Source organism: Centrocercus urophasianus, unplaced genomic scaffold (assembly GCF_019232065.1).
Source record: "Centrocercus urophasianus isolate 14NV4802_14NV808 unplaced genomic scaffold, USGS_Curo_1.0 seq_14, whole genome shotgun sequence".
NCBI classification, from domain to species: domain Eukaryota; kingdom Metazoa; phylum Chordata; class Aves; order Galliformes; family Phasianidae; genus Centrocercus; species Centrocercus urophasianus.
In genome coordinates this window covers 22,750,342-22,771,796 of record NW_024884586.1, presented here as the reverse complement: position 1 = coordinate 22,771,796, position 21,455 = coordinate 22,750,342, and the positions used below count along the sequence as shown (strand labels likewise).

Below are 21,455 nucleotides of genomic sequence, written 5' to 3'. Positions count from 1 at the left end.
GACCCATAGCCATGCACACAAACCCCTCTTCACTGACCCCAAAATTCAATTTTTCTCCAATAAAGAGCTGCTCTGCAGTACACCTGACAACACACAAAAAGCACAAGTACAATACTCCATGCAGACTCTACCAAGGATGCAAGCTGAACCAGACTTACTGCTGCAGGGCCCATAATACCTGAGGCTTGGAACCACTCAGGCAAACACAGAGGAAAATTACTGCTGCAATATTATGATACTGAAAGATGTTATTATTATGTAATTATTATTACATGCAAATATTGCAACTTATGTGATGCTTTTCTTTTTTTTTTTTTTTTGCTTTTCTGACTCTTTTTACTGCACCTAACTTAAGCTATTCCATCTGTCCTACAACAAAGCAGATGTGCTCTATGTGACTGGTTCAGAAGGTTTCAGCCAAGAACAATTCCAGCTTTTCTCAGTCACTGTGGCAGAATCAAAACATCATAATCATTCCTGAGTCTTCAGTGTACTTACCCCCTCTTTCCCCTCCCCCACCAACACACAGATGATTACACCCATTTTGGAAACAGGAATATAATTTTCTGTTCTGGAGCTACTGCAGACACCTCCCTAGCTTAAAAAATTTACTCCATCTCAGCCTTAACCTTGTACCTGCAGTATTCTTTACTCCAAGATTCCCTTCTTTGCTCTTTACAGAAGAGGCTTGTGGAAACCTCACAGATACAATTATTTATTATGCTAGCATGCATTTACCAAAACAAACACATCACCTGGACTGTCAGTTAATTTAGGGTTGCACACAAAAAAGGATTAATGTCTTCACAAACTAGGTGCCATAAAAATCCCATTTTAATTTGCTTTGCACAGATGTCAAGGCAAACAGATAAAAACCAGCTCTGAGGGTAGAGAGCCTGAAGTCAAACAGCTGCCAAGCAATCCTCAGTAAGAAGGACAAGCCCAAAGCCTCTGAGAGCTCCTTCTGAACACAGCAGCCAGCAGGGGTTCACTTCTCACTTGGAAGTCCGATACTTGTTTCAAAACACATCATTTTCTCTCCAAGGCTACCTCTCTGAGCATGTAGAGGAGACAAGCAGGTAAGTAACCAAATCCACAGCCTTCCAAAAAGCGCCCTAACCACCAAAGCTCAAACTGTATTGGTGCATCCTCAAGGTTTCTTTCTATATCGCACCAATTTCTTTTGGTATAACACACATTCAGGAAGACAAACGACCAAGTAACAAAGAATCTTCTTCCCAAACTTCCATTGGCACTATAGAAATCTCTTCCTCATTATAGTAGCCATCTAGCAGTGTCTGTTTTTTGTTGGCTTTTTTTTTTCCCCATACGATTTTTTTTTTTTTTTTAAGAAAATATGTAAATAGGCAAACTATGGAAAAAAATCTGCATTAAGAGACATAGAGCCCAAATCCTCACAGTTACCATTCCCAATCATCCTTTCCCTTTTCACAGACATATCAGAAGATACTGCTGTCCGCTGCATTTCACCCAACAGTTTCCAGCCCTCTCAACCTCAGCTTGCTACTCATGCTGCCTACAAGTACTCTCTGGGGATCCTCTTCATTTCCAAGATCCTCTCCCAACATCTGCACTCAGCCACAGCCACATCCAGCAACCTTTCCCCACTAGAACTCAGAAGCAATACTCCCTTCTTCCTTCTGTTGAAGGTCTGGTTTCTTGGTAAATAATTAGTGCCTGCAGACTGATTATCTCTAATGCAAAGAAATACATTTGCTTTATTAAGTAATACTGCTCTATTCCTATGAATAAGAAATAAATTTCATCTCAATAAATTTCACAATAAATTTCATCTCAAGAATCCTCTTTGATAAAACAGAAGCTATTAAAAACTACATTGGCTTTGAAAAGGTGTTCTACATCACCTCAAGCCTTTAAAAGAGAGGAGGAAGGAGAGAGAAAAGAAAAGGATATTTGATTTGTCATTCAGCATTTGTTACCTATTTAAAAGCCATCATCCACATGTATTCTTTCAAACTAGAGACAGCCACAGGGGTAAAAGCAGTAACTCCATATTCTCCTAAATCTAAAAACTACTCATTTTTCAGTTACCATCTTCAAATTCTCTCTTTTTGTAAGCTGTTCACCCACTTCTAAATAGCAGCCAAGAACAAATTAGAGCTTCTTGTTGCTTTCTTTTCATGCTGAAAGATGGTGACACAGGCTAAGCAATTATTTGAATTTTAGAAATATAAATTTCTGATTTAAAATATTGTTAAACATAAAAATTAAATAAGCAGTCTACAAGTTTTGCTCCACCCCTCTGATTTCAGACAAAGATCTGAAGCCTCTATTTCTTCTGAAGGCAAGCGGCCTTGAGTGACACCCCCTCCATTTGTGATTCCCTTTGCTGCCCGTTTGCGTTACTGAAACATATCTCAGTGCTATTTGTAGTCTTACCTTGCTGTAGTCAATCCTCACAACACAGTACATATATTCAAACTGCCTGAGATATGCACCCCCCTGCTCTCCCCTACCCCCTTAAAAAAAAGTGAGATTACAGCACAAGCTTTATCTCACTACATGGTCCTCAAGATGAGAGAACAATTGAAGAAACTCTAGAATGCAGCCAGCTTACACACATCTCAGACAGGGAGCAACAGAAAATAAAAACCAAACAATACTTTCCTAGGGCAAAACAACAGAACTGCAGGCCAGAATGCCTCTCAAATGGCAGAGATCTCCTTACCTTAGGGTCCTCTTATCTGCAGCATCAGCACAGATACCTCAGGAACACTCCGTGTCCCTGGGCCCATATGCACAGCAGATGCACCTGCCAATCTACCGGGCACTGCAGGCAAAGTGACAGGTCTCTCCTTCCTTGGTCTCTGCCAGACAAGTCATACTCTTATCTATGATAGGAGACAACAGAACATGGCTCCTTCTTGTAAGTTCCTGAACTTACTGGCTTCTCAACGCGATCTGTGAAGACAAGCCCCACTCATCCACAGCACAGCTACATGGAAGTCAGCACAGTGAGAGTTCTGTCTCTAATAGTCACTGCCCTGCATGTCAGTAACTATGATCACAAGTCATATCAGAGCTGGAGACAGATTGTTCTCTGGCAAGATGAACTAACTCCCCATGGACATAGGAACACCACAAATTCTCCCTCTCTGCCACTGGAACTGTCTTGTCAGTCCTCTCTGAAATAAATCCCTACAAGATCACTAACCTCCTTTTTAGCTTAGAAATAAAAGAGCCCAATCAGAACTTCACTCCTATTCAAAGGGTAGTAAGTTTAGAAATTACAGAGAAAAAAATAGTGCTTTTATTATCAAGTTGTATGACTGACATTAATCTGATATTACAGCAGTAGGCAGCAGTAGAACATCATGAAGTGGACAACGAGCAAAAAAGCTCAGAAAATCCAGAAACAGACAGAGCAACTTAGAAGATTTGCTCCAGTTCTGTTCAGAGCTGGTAGCTGAAAGGCCAGAAAGTACCATTAGTATCAGTGCTGCCATTACCAGCCTTGGAGCTGCAAAGGAAAACAGCATTAACAAGACCTCCTTGTCCCTCACAGGCTTTATTTACCAAATGCACAGCTGAGACACAAGTCCATCAGCACATGCAAAGTATTTTCACTTCCTCCCAAAAATTCACCAACTCATGTGCCCAGCCAGGGCAGAAGGGGCTTGCAAGTCTTGAAGCCATTGTAAATCTTTCCTTTATACAAGTAAGCTGAGAAGCCAGTCAGGAACTATAAGTTGACCAAATTCCTCTATCCACCAAAATCTCCCATTTGAAATATCATAACACATAGTACCAGCTATGACAGCTATGAAATTCCCGTCAAAGATGCACAGAATTATAGAAACCAGTACTATTATTGTTGCTACCGGAGAAGAACATTTTGATTACCTTGTCCTTTACAGACACCATGAAATACTCACTATAGTACCATCTTCTCACAAACAAAAGCAAAGCAAACAGGAATTCCTCCTGCTGTTGAAAGTCTCCCTACAAGTCTCAGAAATGCCTCCAACAAGAAAGAAAAAGAAAAAAAAGGTATATCTGTTTCATGACAGTCAACAGCTATCACATCTTTTTGCAGGGCAAGATTCCAAATTAAAATTCACAATCTCAACTTCAGTTCTCTCTTCTTATAAGACCCGGACCTCTCTGAGCTTCAGATTGATGCTCATGTCAGTGTTCATCACCGACATTGAGGCATACACTTTTGCTCCCTATCATGCTGGAAGCAAAAATAATCTTTTCCTTTTAAAAGGGCCGTGCAATTTCATCCATTACCAAAGCAGCTTAGGCACACACTAAGGATGTGCAACGCACAAGCCCAAATCACACATCCTCCTTATAATAATGAGAGTGCCCCTCACCTCATGCTTAGCAGAAGGAGAAAACATAGCTTCTCTTGAAGGGTTTCCTCTCTGCAAGGAGGAATTTGAGACTCACTGGAAAAAAAAAATGCTGCTATTCCGTACGTAGCTCAAGAGACTTTTCAGAGGCAGAAAAGAGCAAGACACCATGATTTCCTCTCTGGCTTTGCTCTAAGACGAGCTTTGGGAAGCTACTGATCAGCATCATGAGCCTCTCTGCAGCTGATTTGCAGATAACCTCCTTATAACAGTCTCAAATCAAAATCTGTCTCTCAAAAGCAAACTGCAGGAGTGCTGAACCCTTGACTTACAGTCAGTCTGGTGAAATTTAGGTATTTGGCTGGTTTGGTTTACTTTTCTTCATTTTATTATGAAGTCTCCAAGCCACTTATGGCTTAATTACATCAGTGTCTATGAGGATCCACTGTCAAGGAAGCAGGTCTGGACATACGATCCAAATAGACATCTTTAAGGCTCAAAGCCCAAAAGACAAAGAATAAGAACTGAAAAATAGGCTTTTCTTGTCCAGTTCTGTAGTGTTTAGGACAGTGCTGACACCACTGGGGACAGGCTTGCTAACCTCACCTCCTGTTTACTGGCTACAGTTTTATGCCGGGCACTAACCAACATGCTGCAACAAAATCATTTTTACACACTAACTACACACAAAATGGAGGGGGAAAAAAAACAACAAAATCAACCAAGAACCACAATTACCCCCTCTGGATAAGAGAAATAAGTGAGGTCAAACCACTCTGCAATTGGCAGCAATAACCAGTACATCTCTCACTGAGCAAACCCAGAGCTCAGCAGTGTTCCAAGACAATGCTCATCATATTTTTGGAAAGTAAGCAGTTAGGTGATATGAAATACTATCAAGAGGAAATAAGTAGCGGAATGTATTACTGCATACGTATTGATTTTAGCACTACTCAAAATCAGACAAAACCAAAACACTGACAACAAGTCACGGCCATCAGCAAAGACCTACTGACATTACCCAGGAGAACCGAGGGCATTGGTAACTATTCCCAATGCCCTCAACAGCTGCAGCCTTCCTCTCTGCTTTCCCAAGCAGTGCTAACCTGACTCATCAAATGGGACACCACAACTTTGTTCGGCAGGAAACGCACACGTGTTCCTAACAGTACACTGTAATCACCTTGTAGGAACGTGAAGTAGCAAGTGCACCCATCTGCACACCTTCATGAAGTTACACAGAACACAGCAGTAGTTTACTACCCTATACTGCAAGTGCACAATTCCGTACTGGAAGAGAACAGGCAGGTAAGACAGCACGTAGCTACACTTGCTTACAGCGTGAAGTGCTTCCGAAGGATTCGTGTGAGATCCGCAGCACACAAGTGCTGAATCATCGTAGTACAAAGCAGATACTCAGTAAAACTTTGGTAAAGCACTCCACATGCATTTCTATGATAATAAGAACCGGTCCCATTACAGTTGGGAATAAAGCTATAACCGACGCATTTTCCCCCATATAATTTCTGATAGCAAAGTAATACACAAAACGCTCCGGTTCCACTTGCGACAAGCACCTCGTCTTTCAGAGCGATCACTGGCACGCACGGGAAACCCGCCAGCCATCTCTAGCCGCGGACCCGCGGACGGCAGCACCTCGCGAGCAGTCAGCGCGCGGCCAACCACGGCCCCGGCCGCGGCGCTGCCCGCACTCACCCAGCAGGGAGCCCACGAAGATGACGAGCTGCGCGGCGGTGGCGAAGTGTCGGTATCCGGGCTCCCCGCCGCGCTCCGCGCCGCCCCAGGGCCCGGCCGCGCTGCCGTTGCCGCCGCCCCACGCCATCTGCGCCGCGGTCCCGTTCCTCGCCCCCAGGGCGACGGCGCGGAACAGGGCGGGCTCGCTGCCGTTCAGCGGAGCCCGACTCGCGCCGTGCCCCATGGCGAGGCGTCCGCCCCTCGCACCCTCCGAGCAGTTCAGCGAGCGAGCGGAGCGCGGAGGCGAAAACGCGGCGCTGCGGAGGGAGCCCCGGCTCTACTCCTCGGAGCCACCGTCACCGCGTTTCTGCGTCCCGGGAAGCAGGCCCGGTTTTTCGCGCTCCTGCCCTGCGAGTCGCTACGGCCATAAAAGAGAAGGGGGCCCCGCCGCGCCGTCCGCCGTCCCATGCTTCTCGCCTCGCGGTGTCCGGCGCCTCTCAGCGGGGAGCGCGGACGGGGAGAGTCCCAACGGCGGCTCCCCGCCAGCCCCGCCCGCTCACCACGCGCGGCGGCCGTCCGCGAAAGTTACGGGAACCTGCTCCCGGCCCCGGAGCGCTCCGCTCAGCCCCCGCGGCGGCGCCGTTCCGCAGCCCCGAGCGACGCGGCGCAGCTCTCTGCCCGTGGCCGGCCCGCCGCCGCCTTCATTCTGCCCGCGCTTTCGACGACGGGCGCGGCCCCGCGCGGCACGCGGTAGCCCGCGCCCGAAGCGCCGCGGCGCCGCTCCCGCCGTTCGCAGGGAATGTTTTTTGTTTGCGAGCTCCGAGGCGAGGAGCGCGCGAGTCTCTAAAGAACAAACGCAGCTCCGCACCAAACGCAGCCCGCATCAACACCTCGCCGGCGGTAGCCGGCGGCCGAGATCCCGCCTCCGCCGTGACGTGGCGCTGCGGAGCGGCCGGAGCTGCCATGTTGGGGGTAGAGCGGCGGACTGGGGGCAGCCGGCGCCTCGCGTGACGCGTTAGGCGCGGTGCGCCGCTTTCGACTCGGGGCTCCCGCAGAAAAATAAAACAGGAGAGGGCTGCCGCTGATGGGCCCTGCGGGCATTGCCAGCCGGGAACTAGGAGTAGCGGAATAGACCTGAATCAGGTTTTGCTTGGTACTGATGTCGCGATACAGCTGCAGACGCAGCAGTTACGAGTTGCGGTCCCAACCGGTACTGTGACACCTGGGTATGAATTAAAAAAAAAAACAAAAACAAAAACAAAAACAAGGGATGCATGTAAGCGAGTTTTTCAGCACAGGTGGAAACCCACAAAGGCTACTCTGCAGGGCACGTCCCTCCTGAGGCGGCCCGCTGACAGCAGACGCCCGTAAGAGCGAGAAGCGAGCAGGTACTGCTGCACTCCTGCTTGCTGCGTGCTGGTGCTTACGGATACGGCGGGGAGCGCAGCCGTGAGGACGGGGTTCCCGGCGCTGCGTGAGGCGTAAAGGCTACGAGCCAGGCTCGCACCCCACATGCAACTCCGCGGCTGCCGGCCCGCCTCACGCACACGCCCCACCGCCGGGGCCGCCGTTCCGGCCCCTCCTCCCGGGGGGTGCGGCCCGCACAGGGACGGCGCCGCCGGGAGCGTGGCAGCGTGGCGGGGCCGCCCGCCCGTGTTGGCCGCTTCCCGCTCGGGGGAGCTGACATGGCCCGGGCGAGCGACGCGCGGCAGCCGCCCGCGGAGGTGGCCGCGGAGCCACCGGAGAGCTACCAGCTGCGGCAGGAGAACGAGCTGCAGGCGCTGGAGTCCATCTACGGGCAGGACTTCCAGGATCTGCGGAGGAGCCGGGCCTGGAAGGTAGCGAGCGGCGCGCCGCGGCCGGGTGCTGAGGGCCGCCCTCCTGCGCTTCGCCGCTGGGCGCTCCTCGGCGCGCTTTGTCCGCGCGGGGTGCCGGGCGCCGGTGCCGCCGGGCGGGGCGAGGCCGTACGGAGCGGGGCCTGCTGTCCGCCCGCCGCCGCGCTTGTCCTCTGGGTTGACGCAGGCGTAATTAATGTTCTGCGTGTAACGTGCGTTTTAATTAATTGCCAGCTTAAGAAAAGCTGCCTTTGAATTCTTTTGTTGGCTAATTACAGGCTGCCTAACTCATCCCGTCGGCGCACATGTTGCTGAACTCTGTACGTGCGTTCTGTGCGGTGGCTCACTGGAACGGGGCTGTTTCCGTCACAACCTCTACTTTCACTCTATAGTATTGGCTTTTTTTCCAATTATTGCTAATTGCCCAAGTCTGCTGTGCAGTGCTTTCTTTTCATCTCCCTTCCATGCACACAATGTCTTCTTGCAATTTTTTTTTTCAGCTGCATCTGGTGGCACAGTTTTCCATAGCTGCAAGTACCACTCACTTATGTCACCTCCCCATAACTTCACTGCTGCCTTTGGCTTTGGTTCTTGCAGAACGTCATGGCTGATACTGTTTTTCCTGCTGGCCACGTGAAGCTAGAATTCTTGCAGAAACTTCTGACTTATTGGGGTGGTGGTGGCATTTGATGCTAGCAGTGCCTGTAACTTGCTGCATTTTCACAAACGTGCCTGCTCTCTCTCCTTACAAAATTTGTGTGTAACCTGTGCTTCTCCCGCTTGGAAATGCAAAGAAGAGGGGATACCGACAGTCTACTAACCTGTTCTCATATTTTTGTGATGTTATTTCCTTCTCTGTTCATCACACTGCTAAGATCTCTTCCCTTAAAAAAATACATTTTAATTGAGATGAAGAAGGTTGGAATGTTTACATAGACATGTTTTGTTGTTCTTTTTAAGGCAAACAGGCAGTTTCAAGGAAATGGTGGGAAGACTTGTTAAAATTTTAACGCCAAAAATAAAAAATGTAAATACAAAAACTTACTGTTCATTTGGCTGCACAAGATGCAGTTTCACTGTCTGTTGTCATGTTGGAAAAGTAAATGCTGACTGGTATTTGTTAATGATCTAAAATAAAAAAGAAGCCATTTCAGTTGTACACTGAATATGTTAACTTGTCATATTTCATAAGTAAGCTCTCCAGGTGCCCTAACTTTTTCTTGCAGAGGAGGATTCTCATATGAAACTTCCTTTCTGCTTAGTCTGACTCATCTTGTTGATAAGTGCTCTTATCCAAAGAAGTTCCCAAGTGTGTTGGATAAGCTGTTGTAACGAACCAGCTCTCTCATTGATCAGTGTCAACATTACTGTATTATTCTCACGGTTTGGGTGGTCTGACCTGAGTTCTGCTATAAAAATGGGTGGGAGACTTGTGTGCAGTAATTCCTGCTTTCATTATAGCAATAGAAACGAAAACAACGATGAAAAAACCCTTTTAAATCTAAAGCTTTGTTTTCTGCTATAGGTACGACAGCCTCCAGAAATCAATTTAGTTCTGCATCCTCAGGGATTGACTGGTGATGATGAGGTGTACGCCAAAGTTGATCTCTGGGTCAAGTGCCCGCATACTTACCCTGATACGTGAGTGAACATTCAGATAGAACCTTTTTTTTTTTTTCTCTGAGCATTTATTTGTTTTCACGTAGGTTGAAAAAACATGTAGTTACATTCATTGTTCTTATTCTTGCTTTCTTCATGTATTTGTTCAGGTTCTGCTATTTTTGAATAGGTAACTAATTCTTTCACCTGAATTGGATGTGGTTTCTTGTGCAATAAGGACAGGTGTGCCTGTCAGCATCTTAGTGCCCTTTGGAAACTTCTCCAGCCCTTGATCTGTTCTGCTTGGAGAAGGACTTACCTTTTATTTTTTAAACACTCTTTTGTCCCATTTGTATTTGATATTCGTGTTCTGAGCTTTTGGAAGAGCTCTCCACAGAGAATGTAAAAAGAATTGCTAGAAATCAGCACTTCCTGTGTTTTGGATTAGCAAATGTGTTTTGAGTGAAGTACTGCCCTGCAAGCACTGAGGAAAATGTTCTCCTCAGTCCCTGTGTCACTGGCTGTGTCCACAGCATTGCAGCCTTTAGCCCATCTGTTTGCTGTGGGCCCTGAGCAGCATACAGGGGAAGCACTATTTGCAGCCAGGCAGTGGATCAGATGTGCTGGGGAGCACAAGGCACAGCAGCCCCTCTTGTTTTATTTTTGTTTCTTTTTAGTTTAAGTTAGCATACTACGGATGTCTTACTTATTCCTGTTATTGCACCTTTCCTTTTAGTTTTTGTCACCTGTATAGTGGGGATAAATGAATTTCAGCCACCTCAGTGTTATGCTAGTAGCATCTGTAAAGCACTTTTATATGAATTACTAACAAAGATTGGAATTGTGAGAAACTGCAGGGGTTTCTTTGCAAGTTCTTCTGTTACATATAACTGACAAGTAATATGCAGCCAGAAGTTGATGAGTGTAAAATAATATCTCTGGCTTTATTCTGTGTTATATATTTAATATTTACCTACTGCTTGTTGACCACTAGTTGCCAAGTGATGATAAACTCCATTCCTTTTCCATCATTGATATTATTTTTTTTACCAGCCCTCTGTATCTCATATAGCTTTTTACACTCTCTCCACCTCTCTTCCTGTTCATTCCCCTTCCCTCCTCCTTTTACTTCCTTTTTTTTTCTTTATGAGGACCTTCTTTATGTTCTGTTGCTGTCTCCCAGTGTTCCTGAAATACAACTGAAAAATCCCAAAGGCTTGTCTAATGAGAAAATAAATGAGTTAAAATCCAGACTAGCTGAACTGGCAAAAGAGTGCTGTGGAGAGGTAAGAACTTTTCACATCCTTGAGAAATGCACCCTTGTCCTAAGTAGTACTAGCAAAATGTATCTGTAATATGAGGACATGCTTCCAGATTAGAAGTATGATTTACATCGTTGTGAAGAATGTTTCTATTAAATGAAAGTTCCAAGCATGAACTCTTCAGTCTCCTGTTGCAGTGGGTGGCAGCCCTGCCCATGGCAGGGGGATGGAAAAGGATGTTCCCTTCCAACCCCAGCCATTCTATGATAGTGCATATTTAAATAAGGTGGATAATGTAAGACCTTAGGTATTGGAGATGCAGTGGTCTGCTAGCGCTGTGCACTCCATGCTGTAACAGAGGAATGTTCCTGCATCAATGAAAGCCCAATTCCTGACAGATCGATCAGTCGTCAGTACATACCTAGCAAATCATGTGGCCCTTTCAGTGCAGCTCTTATTTTAGTTGTTGTAGCTTTATGAATGTGGAATGCCTTCAGTGGCTTTAGAGTTCTAGCTCTGGGGCTGGATTGTAGAAGGATTGGATTTCACATTAGCAATGGAGTGACTACTCAGTAGTAGTAGGTACAGAGATAGACGAGTGCAAAGGATTTATTATGTTGTAGTTGATATGTCTTAAATACGTGTCTTTGCAAGTAGAAAGATATCAGCAAGAGAAGACAAGAAAAAGGATTTTGCAGAGAAGGAAGGGGAAAGGTGCTTGAAAGTTCTCTGACAGTAATTTTCACCATCTGCTACTGCAGTCAGGGACTTTCATGCCACAGTTCATTAATGAGTAGATCTTACAAAAATAATGGAAGTACCTCTGGTAAGTAACAAAATGAACAGTCACATCTTGCTGCTGTATTGTTTTTCCAAGCTGGGTGTCATTTTGCTATGTTCTTGGAACTAGATCGAGCTCTGCTTGCCATTCATACTTATTTTCTTTCAGGTGATGATATTTGAACTTGCAGGCTACGTACAGTCATTTCTCAGCGAGTATAATAAACCACCTTCCAAGTCCTTTCATGAAGAAATGCTAAAAAATCACAAAAAAGAGCAAGAAAGGCTGGCGCAGGAGGAATTGCGTAGGGCACAAGAAGTTAAGAGACGAGAGGAGCAGGAGGTAAGAGAAATTGAAATGTGAATAACTCTGTATTGTTTATTTTAATAATAAGGATTTTGTAAATTATCCTGCATTGCCATGAGTTTGTTAGAGCTGTCAGAGTTAGAGTACTCTGTGAACTGTCTGCTGCTTCCATTGTAATAGCTTACTGATGAGTTTTTAACCCTGAGAAGTACTAGTGCCTGAAAAAAATCTCATTGATTAGTGATCCTAAGGAAACCATTTATGAGGAAGTTGCTAACAAAAGTCTGAGTAAATGTATATATTGGGTGTGTTCCACCTTAAACAAGGTAGTAGCAGCCAGGCAGGTAATCCTACCTATTCATTCACCATAGGGTGACTGCTGTATTCACTGTCACAGGCTAATCTAGAGACCAACATGTTTCAGCCAGCATGTCTTAAGCGAGAAAGACAAATTTATTCTGCCCTAGAGTTGAGGGGATTCATGTAGGTCACACAGAGACTTCTGATGTGAAATCACACTGTGGGAATAGGGGCAGAACAGCTATTATTTTATTTCTCAATAAATGTGCTGTGTTTGAAACTTTACTGTTGGGTGTGCTAGTAGAAGTCACTTCCTTTTGTTCACCGCTCCATTCACAATTCATACTTTTTTCCTCTTAACTTCTTCAGAAGAGTTGATTTGTCTTCTGTTTTGGTTTTTGTTTTGTTTGTTCTTTGGTTTTTTTGTTTGTCATGTCATTTTGTTCTTCTGAGATCTGTGAATACTCTCTGATACCCTTGAAAAGTCAATGTCCTGGATTTTTTAACAAGCTAAGATTAGCAGTTGCACTGTATTTACTGTTGCATTTCTAACAGCACTGAAATTCATTTCAGCAACGTGAAATCCTTAATGAGATTCAGAGACGGGAGGAAGAGAAAAGAGAAGAAAGAAAAAAGAAAGAGATTGCCAAACAGGTATTCTTTCTGAGCATTGCAACACTTTTTTTTCCCCTCTTTCCATCACTGTAGCACATATTTATAGAATTCTGAAAGAATTTCCTGACTGAATTTTCTGAGCATCTTTCCTTTTTACTTATCCAGTTCTTCTAAGAGACCTAAGTTAAGATAGCATCTTCTGTTCTTGGTTACATGGAATTTATTTCTGAAATAAAATCAACTATAACTGAAAACAGTTGTTTGTTTGTTTGTTTGTTTGTTTTTTGTTTTTTTTTTTTAATCTTTTTAGTGCACTGGGATGGATATTTTCAAACAGATAGAGAATATAGCTAGCTTGGTAACGTGTTCCCAGTTTTACTGCAAAGCACCTTCACATTCTCACCCACAGAGAGTGCTAAGATGTACTACCTGAATTTTAGCATTTCTTCCTCAGCCTTATCTCTAGTGGAATTGTATTTTCCCCGGGACTGTGGTGACTTCATAGCATAATAGATGTACCCACAAATTTTGAGGATAGGAGCTGTTTATGTACTTAGTATTTTTCCTGATCTTTAGGAACGTCTGGAAATTGCTGCTCTGGCAAGTCAAGAAAATTCTCACAGAAGAGATGCATCAGGGTACAGAATTGCTTCCAATTTTAATGGGAACTGTTTGGAACATGGAACGAATATTAAACAACGCCCAAATTCAGTTGGGCGTTCAAAGTATGTATGTCTATTTGCATGTGAATTTGTTAGCACGATTTGTATTTGGCAGTTTTTTCTGTACAGTATAGATAGTCCAGAAATCTCTTTTCCTACGTCCTTGCTAATCTTAGTGTACTAAAGTGAGGTGCTGTATGTGCTTGAGGAAAAGGACAAATGTCTTTAAATGTTTGTTACTGTACTTAAATCCAGAACACATACAGTGCGCTTATATTAACTTTCCACAGAACTGTTCTTACACTGTCTTATTTTTTTCTTACAAAGAAGAATATAAAAGCTGAGTTGCTTCTACTGACAATAATGAGAGTAAGCAAAAATACTATAGAAGCATCCTGGTACCATATTTGTAGAGCTAAGCAAAAGCTGGCCCATTTAGTTTTCTGAGGCCTATCTTTACAAGAGCAGTGATGCCCATTCTTTGTATTCTTATGAGGCCTGAAATTTTGCCTGCTAGGAGTCAAACTTTCAGAAGATTATTTTGCACTCTATTAATTTTATAAATGAATTATATTTTAATTCAGAAAGCCAAGTGCTTTCTTTGTATGTCTTTTTTTTTTATATACAGTACTGATGAGAATTGACAATTCCTATATGGGGCTTTTTATTTTTTTTTTTAAACTGGTATTTTGACTGAGCTGCTACTTCATATACTTTTCTTTATATACTCCTGTTATTTCTATACTGATTGCATTTATTTAGAGAAAATAGTAATATTTCTATTAATTTCAAAGTAGATTGTATCAATAAGTAGTGGAGGTTGGTTTGGGATAGTGGTCTGGACTTCTCTCTGATCTAATGTGCACGTATGAAAGTTTGGAATGTACCACTTTTTCCCAAAATCTTCCCCTTCTTGAAGGATGGATTTGAGGAGTAAAAGCAAACGGGAAACGCATTTTAAGTAGGAAAAAATAATTGAACAAAAGCTGGGATGAACTTCTCAAAAGTGCAAGTGTTTGCTTTTTGTTACTGTATGAAAGATAATAAAGTATAATACAAGTCAAGTCAAACTTGCAAATTTTGCAGAGCAATACTGTGGTGGTAGTAGTAGTGGTGGTTACTACTATTACTATGTTTTCCAAACTGAAAATGTCAGCCTGAGCTGTAGAAGTTTTAAAGTTTGGATTGAACTTCTTGCCAATCATTTTCCTGAATTTGAATGTAGAGACTGAGTGTAATTTGGTGTTGCTTATAAAATACTCAATTTCTATTCAGATGTTTATGCCATCTCAGTGTCTTTGATTGATGTTACTGTTGGATGTGGAAGGGCCTGAAAGCTAATCCTGTTACAGGAGTGGTATTTTTAGGAACTGGAGACTGCAACAAAAGCATCTTTTTGACACAGTGAAAAATGTTATGTCTAAATTGCAGGCGAGAACGCCAGTTTTCTGTCGGTAATAATGAAGAGTCCCCTGGAAATTATGAAGTTCTAAACTTCAGCACAAGTGGTGCTGGGCAACTTACTGTGCATAAAGGAAAATGTCTAGGTAAGCAAAAACAATTGCAGTTTGGCATACCGTTTGGTGGGGATAGAGCTTGAGCAGTGCTGGCAGGTACAAAGAAGTAATGGCAGAGAGAAGCTTGTTGTGAGAAGTGAAATGTCACAGCCAGAAGTGGTAGGAAATAATAGGAAGTTACATTTTGGTGAATTTAAAGTTTTTGTAAGATTAACATTAATGAAAATTTACTTTTCCAGAATCAATTACTTAGCTGAACAGTTGTACCACAAAACTCACCTTCTCAAAATTTTATATTATCTTCATAGCTAAAGTAGTCCTAGAAACAGTCTGATTTTAAATTTAAACAGTAAGCTTGTCAGATATGCATGGCCACCAAGCAAGAAGTCATCTTAACTTTCAGTAATGTGAAACCAATGATAAGAACAGGGAAGAGTATTTAGTTATTGAAATTTGAAATTCTTTAGACATGCAGCAGTTTTGTTAATATGCTGTAGTTTTATCTATTGCTAGTTTACTTTGTCTGCATAGCAATCATATTGATCAGAGGCCTTTTGCAGGACACATATAGGTACAGATTTGTTCAGTTTGCAATTCTCAGAGTATAAAAACCAGTCTGTCTCTAACTTTTGCAGAAGCTCCTGCTAGGCCTTTAGGAGAAAATAAGACATGTTCTTCGTTTTCTCACTTTATGTTTAGGCAAGGATGAACAGCTTGGTAAATCAGCCTACAATGCCTTGGAAACTCACAGTGGAGATTTTGTTTTAATATATGAGTGGGTTCTGCACTGGCAAAAAAAGATGGGAAAATTTCTTACAGCACAGGAAATAGAAAAAATAGAGAAGTGTAAGAAACAGGTAATGCCTATTTCTCATATTTGGCTTTTTGAAGTTTAGATAAGTTTCAGTGATTTTGTTGAGTTTAATAACTTATATTGAGAGAGTGGTGACAAGCCTCAAGAAGTTACCGTTCAGAGGATTTATACCTGTTCAATCAATGAACATACAGATGACACAGTACATCCGAGAGCTTAGCTTGTGTAGCTATTGTACTAGAGGAGAAAAGAATAACACTCACCCCATCCTGGGCCCACATGGGAAACTCCAGCAGAGTAGATCTCCAGAAAAGATCCTTCCTCACTGGCAGCCAGCTCTTAACTGGGTCTAGGAGAGGTGCAGCCAGGCTCCACCCCTTCCTGCAGCACAGGTGAATTGCCTTCAGCTGTGCTCCTCTGGCTGACTCATGGCTCACCTCGGGTGATCATCAGAGGTTCAGGCTGTGATTCAGCAGTTCCCTTACAACACCACAGAGGAAGTTGAATATGTTGGGGTGTTTAGGAGTGTATGTAAAATACAAATGAAAGAAAGTGTATTTGTACGTATGCATTTATAAAGTAATAGTGTAATATTAAAATTCTGAAGGAAGAGGAAATCAAACATCCCTGACAGAAACCAAAGTTATTCTTGCTCCTTGTCTACAATGCTTCAATATGTTGTAGAGGTATTTCTGTCTATATGGTCTGTTTTAGTAATTGTGCACTCATGAAATATGACACAATGCATGTTATGTTGTTTTTCTCTTAACAGCTTCAGGGTGCAGAGACCGAGTTCAGCTCACTGACAAAGCTTAGTCACCCAAACATAGTACATTACATATGTATGAACTTGAAAGAACGGGAGGATTCAATTGTGGTGGACATTTTGGTGGAGCACGTAAGCGGTTTCAGCCTTTCCACATACTTGCACAAAGAGACTCCAGTTCCGATTGAGCAGTTGCGCCATTATGTAAGCCAGATTTTGTCAGCTCTTGACTACTTGCACAGTAATTCAGTAGTGCACAAAGTTCTTTGTGCTTCCAGTATCCTGGTAGATGCTGAAGGAAACATCAAGGTGACAGACTACAGCATTTCCAAACGCTTAGCGGATATCTGCAAAGCAGATGTGTTTGAGCAAACCAAAGTTCGTTTTAGCGAGGATTCTCTTCCCAACAAACCTGGAAAAAAAGGAGATGTCTGGAGTCTGGGCTTGCTTCTGCTTTCACTCAGCCAGGGCCAAGTAACCAAGGAATATCCAGTCGCTGTTCCTAATAACTTACCTGCTGACTTCCAAGACTTTCTGGAAAAGTACGTGTTTGCTGCATTCCTTTATCTTTCTCTTTGATTTGTTTTTTTAAAGACTTGATCCATATTTCCTGGTGTCACTAGTCAAAGGTTTTAGAGAAGAGGCATTGTCTCTCTAGGATCATGCTGCTTATCTGGGATTCAGGAGAACGGGTGTGGTGGTCTCTTCTGCTCTGTTCTGCCACCAGCTTTGTGTGTCTCTATGGATAAGCCATTTAGTCTCTCTTGACCTCTGATTCCGTCAGAATGATAAAGGTGATCATTTCTTAAATATAAGGAGATCTGTTTGAGCATTTTGGCCCAATATAGGATAGCTCTCTCAACAGTTGTCTTTTTGCTTTGCTAACAGATGTGTTTGCTTGGAAGATAAGGAAAGATGGACTCCTCAGCAACTGTTACAACATAGTTTTATAAACATTCCACGAATGAAAGTACCTGTAGCAGAAGAAAATCTAGATGGTGAGAAACTTGTTTCTTTATGTGTTCTATTAGATAACTGGACCAAAGCCTGCATAATGAAGAATTGAACTGTGCTAGATCATCACAAGACCATGTTTCTGCAAATGCCTTACAATAACTAATTTGGAAGTTAAAGACCACACTAGCTTTTTGGTCCATGGACAGGTGGGGTGGTCACACTGCTGTATTCTCATCAGCAGAGGAAGCTACATGGTGTAAATGTCAGGAAGTCTTAATTTTCTTCCTGGAAGATTATGTTCTAGTGAAACATCTTTTCTCACTGTATTCTGTTAGAATCAGTTCCTTTGTCCACTATAATTAATGTTAGTGATTAAACACCACATTAAGGTTTATGTTTTTACCAGAGCTAAACTCTCCTCAGCAGAGCACTTCTGTATTTCAGGTTCAGTTGCACTTTGTTATTTATGGCTTATCTTCTTCCTAATGCCTCTTTGACAGTGCCTTGTGCCTTACCACCTTCTCCCTGTGCTATCAGTGCTGGTAACTGTGACATCCTCGTTTCAGATTCAGCAGGTATAGATTGTATTGAGACTGTTGTGCCCAGCAGCCAGATCTCCAGTGCTTCATTCTTCACAGAAACACAGAGACAATTTTCACGCTACTACAATGAGTTCGAAGAGCTAAAATTACTTGGTAAAGGGGCTTTTGGAGCAGTCATCAAGGTATGGTATAAAAATTACTTCCACTATGAAATCATTTTTGGGAATGAGTTTGTTTTCTCTGAAGCGAAACAGCATACTCAGTGTTTGTTTGGCTTTCCAGTGTGCTATACCTGTATTGTGCTTTTCATCTGGAGCTGAGTAGGCTGATAAATTTTGAGAGAGACGTCTGCTAAGAGTCCCATACAGTATGGAGAAGCTTGTATTTCAGTTGCTGCTGTTTCCCAGGTGCAGGGAAAACTTCCCACTTCCATGAAATTATTTAAGATCTGGCTGTTCTTGGTTGGGGTGCTTATAAGCGTTTGACTTCAGATTTGTTCAAATTTTTCAGGTGCGAAATAAGCTTGATGGTTGCTATTATGCTGTAAAACGTATCCGCATAAACACTGCCAGTAAGCAGTTCCGGAGGATTAAGGGAGAAGTAACGTTACTTTCCCGTTTAAACCATGAAAATATTGTGAGGTATTATAATGCTTGGATAGAAAAACACGAAAGTCCTGTTCCCATTGTGTCATCACCTGAGACATCTGAAGACAAAAGAACGCCCACCAAAGCAGGTCTCATCCTTACGGCAGAGGAGACAAACGATGTGGAAGCTAACGCTCCTCCCCCGGTTCTGACGAGTTCAGTTGAGTGGAGCACTTCGTGTGAGAGATCCTCCAGCAACAAATTCAGTGGAGCTGATCAGGAGTCCAGTGATGATGACGACGATGATGGTGATGGGGTGTTCTCACATTCGTTCTTGTAAGTAGTCTTCACCATTAGCGCTGTAAGAAATGTTAGCGTAGTCGAGTGTTCCAAGCTTGTGTCTTTTCCCATTCTCACTTTGTCAGAGCTGATTCGCTGCATTTTTCTTCTGTCCTCCGCTTAAAAGAAAGCCCTGTGTTTGCCAGCAGCTGGATAGCCAGAGAGAAGATTTGTAGTTACTGTAGGTATATAAGAGGAAAGTGGGTTTGTGCTTCTGGAAGTTTCTTAACATTTGTTTCAGAATGTATGGCTGCTTATTTTCTTTATGTTGGATTTTCTTCCAACCTTAAGACATAATGTTTGTAATAAATTATAAAAATTAAACGTCCCCCCAAATACCTTACTCATCCTTTCTTCTTTTGGTTTCAGTAACATATTCAATGCCTGCCGCTGGATGGGGATGGTTCTTTTGCTTGTGTTGTTCTTTTTGTTTAATCATTGTATTGCAAGTGTACTTACCTCTATTTTGCTTACTGTGTACAGAAATTAAATCCTACTGATAGGAATACATGCTTTTGTTAAAAGACTGAGCTGTCAAAGGAAGATACGCTTTGCAAGCAGGATGCATTTGGTTTGCTTTGTTTAAGGCATATAGGAAGTTATTCAACAAAAGCTTTGATTTCTTTACTTTTTTTCCCCAGCAAATATAGGCTCAAGGTTTCTGACTAAATGTTTCTTGGTAGTGTCTGTTTCAGGAACACTAAATTTTTTTTTTCTTTTTTTCTTTTTAATAGGCCAACTACAGACTCTGAAAGTGAAATCGTTTTTGATAACGAGGATGAGAACAGTAAAGGTCATCCTCCAGTAAGTACAAGGATAAAGCCAGTAAAAATGGAAATGTTATAGAATAGTCTGTGACAAGCAAACAGATCATTTGAGAGGTTTTGTTTCACATCCGGTGTAAATACAGAATCGTGCAAGGTTATGTTAATGCCAGCAAATATTGTGCCACCATGAGCTATGTCAGAATGATTAGCTGATGCAGCTAATCTGGAATTTGTTTCTTACAGTGTCATTGAGGTAAACATGATCTATATTTTATAATCATGAGCCTGGTTATTGTAATTTTAGGATTTTAGTATGCACTAAATTCCATTCGACTTTTAGGGGACGTAAAGCAGTCTATTTGCTCACACTAGCCACTTTTTCAAACTGGTGACATGTTTGTAGCGGTCAAAAAGAGATGGAAGGTCAGAATGATGTGTGTGAGGTTATAGTGGTTCTGATTTTGAATCACACTACGTGCTGTAAAAAGTCAGAGGACTCTACCATCAAAAGTTAATGGGCAGAATTTTCTACAGCATGTGGAATCTGTTATGGCCCGTCCTGAGGGTTTGTAATGTGCTCTTATTGATTCTTGGTTTTCTTCTTTCTGTTGAGATGTATGTTAGCCTGATATATGTTTAATAAGGTTGCAAGTGCACTTTCTATCATGGAGGGATAGGGAAGACTGATATATTATAGCAAAGTCATTGATTTTCTCCTTTTTTATTTTTCCTTTTACTAAGCATGCTTTATTTTTATTAATTTCTATTTTAACCTAACATACTTGGAGATTTAGATTCTGTCCACATATTTTGCAAGTTTTATTCCTCCAGTGTCTAGTTATGGCAAAAATGTTATTTGTTTTCACTTCAAAAGTGAGAATTGGGTCATACCTTTTCTTCTAGCAGATATAGAAGCAGTGGTGTTACAAAAATGTCAGTGTATTATTTTGCTAATATTAAAACTCAGACATAGAAGATGAGCTTTCATTAATGTGTTCAACTCAATAAAAATGATAGGATGCATAAAAAAGCTCTGGATTGCTTCCTGTAATTAACTGTTCTGTTCTTTTTACTGCAATAAAGGATGAAGAAGGCAATGAAAAGAATAGCCATGAAGAAGAAGACAGAACACCAGTCATTCAAACAGTGCATTATCTGTACATCCAGGTTAGGCTGCTTGTGTGTTTAGATGAAAGGATGCTGTTTATTCCAATTGGCAAAAATAAATTGCTGTTGGGTTGGGTTTTTTTGCTTTGTTTTGTTTTTCCATGAGAAAAGTAATGATATTTTAAGAACAAAATGAAACTAATCCCAGTGTTGTTTATGCAGTAGACTGGTTTTCTAGAAGGTTTGGCTGGGGGGAAGGCACTGTGCAATGCTTCCCATTGTTTTGTACTGTATTTGTTGTACTTGAAGATGTGGTTTGCATGTGAAGACTTCCTGTTTCTTTTCAGATGAACCACAATGTATATACTGTTTTTAACTCAGGAGTGCGTATTTTCTAGCTAGAACACATCTGAGGAAATACAGTAATTTGCAAAGCCATTTTGTGACCTTAACAAAAGAAAGTTCATGCAAGTTTGAATGTTCAGACTTCTGAGAACGTCTCTTTTCTGTTAACAGTTAGGCTAACAGAGAAGTTAGCAGTCATATCTAACTGTTGTGTGTGTAATTTTTTATAAAGCAGTTATTGATAGCCCTTGCCGGGAAGGGGGTTGCAGCTAGAAGGAATTTGATTTTTTTTTATGTTGGTTTGCATGTGCTGTATATA

At 42.4% G+C, this 21,455-nt stretch overlaps 2 protein-coding genes across 2 annotated transcripts in view; one reads left to right on the top strand and one right to left on the bottom strand.

Moving 5' to 3' along the window:
• The window catches only part of GPR176 (G protein-coupled receptor 176), a 34,290-nt gene extending 28,011 nt beyond the window's left edge, over nucleotides 1–6,279 (bottom strand). The window contains exon 1 of the mRNA XM_042813256.1: nucleotides 6,057–6,279. Within this exon, the coding sequence (XP_042669190.1) occupies nucleotides 6,057–6,279 (223 nt within the window). The remainder of the gene's footprint in view (nucleotides 1–6,056) is intronic.
• Nucleotides 6,280–7,720: 1,441 nt separating this feature from the next.
• The window catches only part of EIF2AK4 (eukaryotic translation initiation factor 2 alpha kinase 4), a 32,849-nt gene continuing 19,114 nt past the window's right edge, over nucleotides 7,721–21,455 (top strand). The window contains exons 1-14 of the mRNA XM_042815114.1: nucleotides 7,721–7,873; nucleotides 9,396–9,511; nucleotides 10,653–10,755; nucleotides 11,681–11,854; nucleotides 12,692–12,772; nucleotides 13,310–13,458; nucleotides 14,827–14,942; nucleotides 15,612–15,769; nucleotides 16,499–17,034; nucleotides 17,381–17,490; nucleotides 18,016–18,173; nucleotides 18,502–18,914; nucleotides 19,652–19,721; nucleotides 20,768–20,851. Coding sequence (XP_042671048.1) covers nucleotides 7,721–7,873; nucleotides 9,396–9,511; nucleotides 10,653–10,755; nucleotides 11,681–11,854; nucleotides 12,692–12,772; nucleotides 13,310–13,458; nucleotides 14,827–14,942; nucleotides 15,612–15,769; nucleotides 16,499–17,034; nucleotides 17,381–17,490; nucleotides 18,016–18,173; nucleotides 18,502–18,914; nucleotides 19,652–19,721; nucleotides 20,768–20,851 — 2,421 coding nt within the window. The remainder of the gene's footprint in view (nucleotides 7,874–9,395; nucleotides 9,512–10,652; nucleotides 10,756–11,680; nucleotides 11,855–12,691; nucleotides 12,773–13,309; nucleotides 13,459–14,826; nucleotides 14,943–15,611; nucleotides 15,770–16,498; nucleotides 17,035–17,380; nucleotides 17,491–18,015; nucleotides 18,174–18,501; nucleotides 18,915–19,651; nucleotides 19,722–20,767; nucleotides 20,852–21,455) is intronic.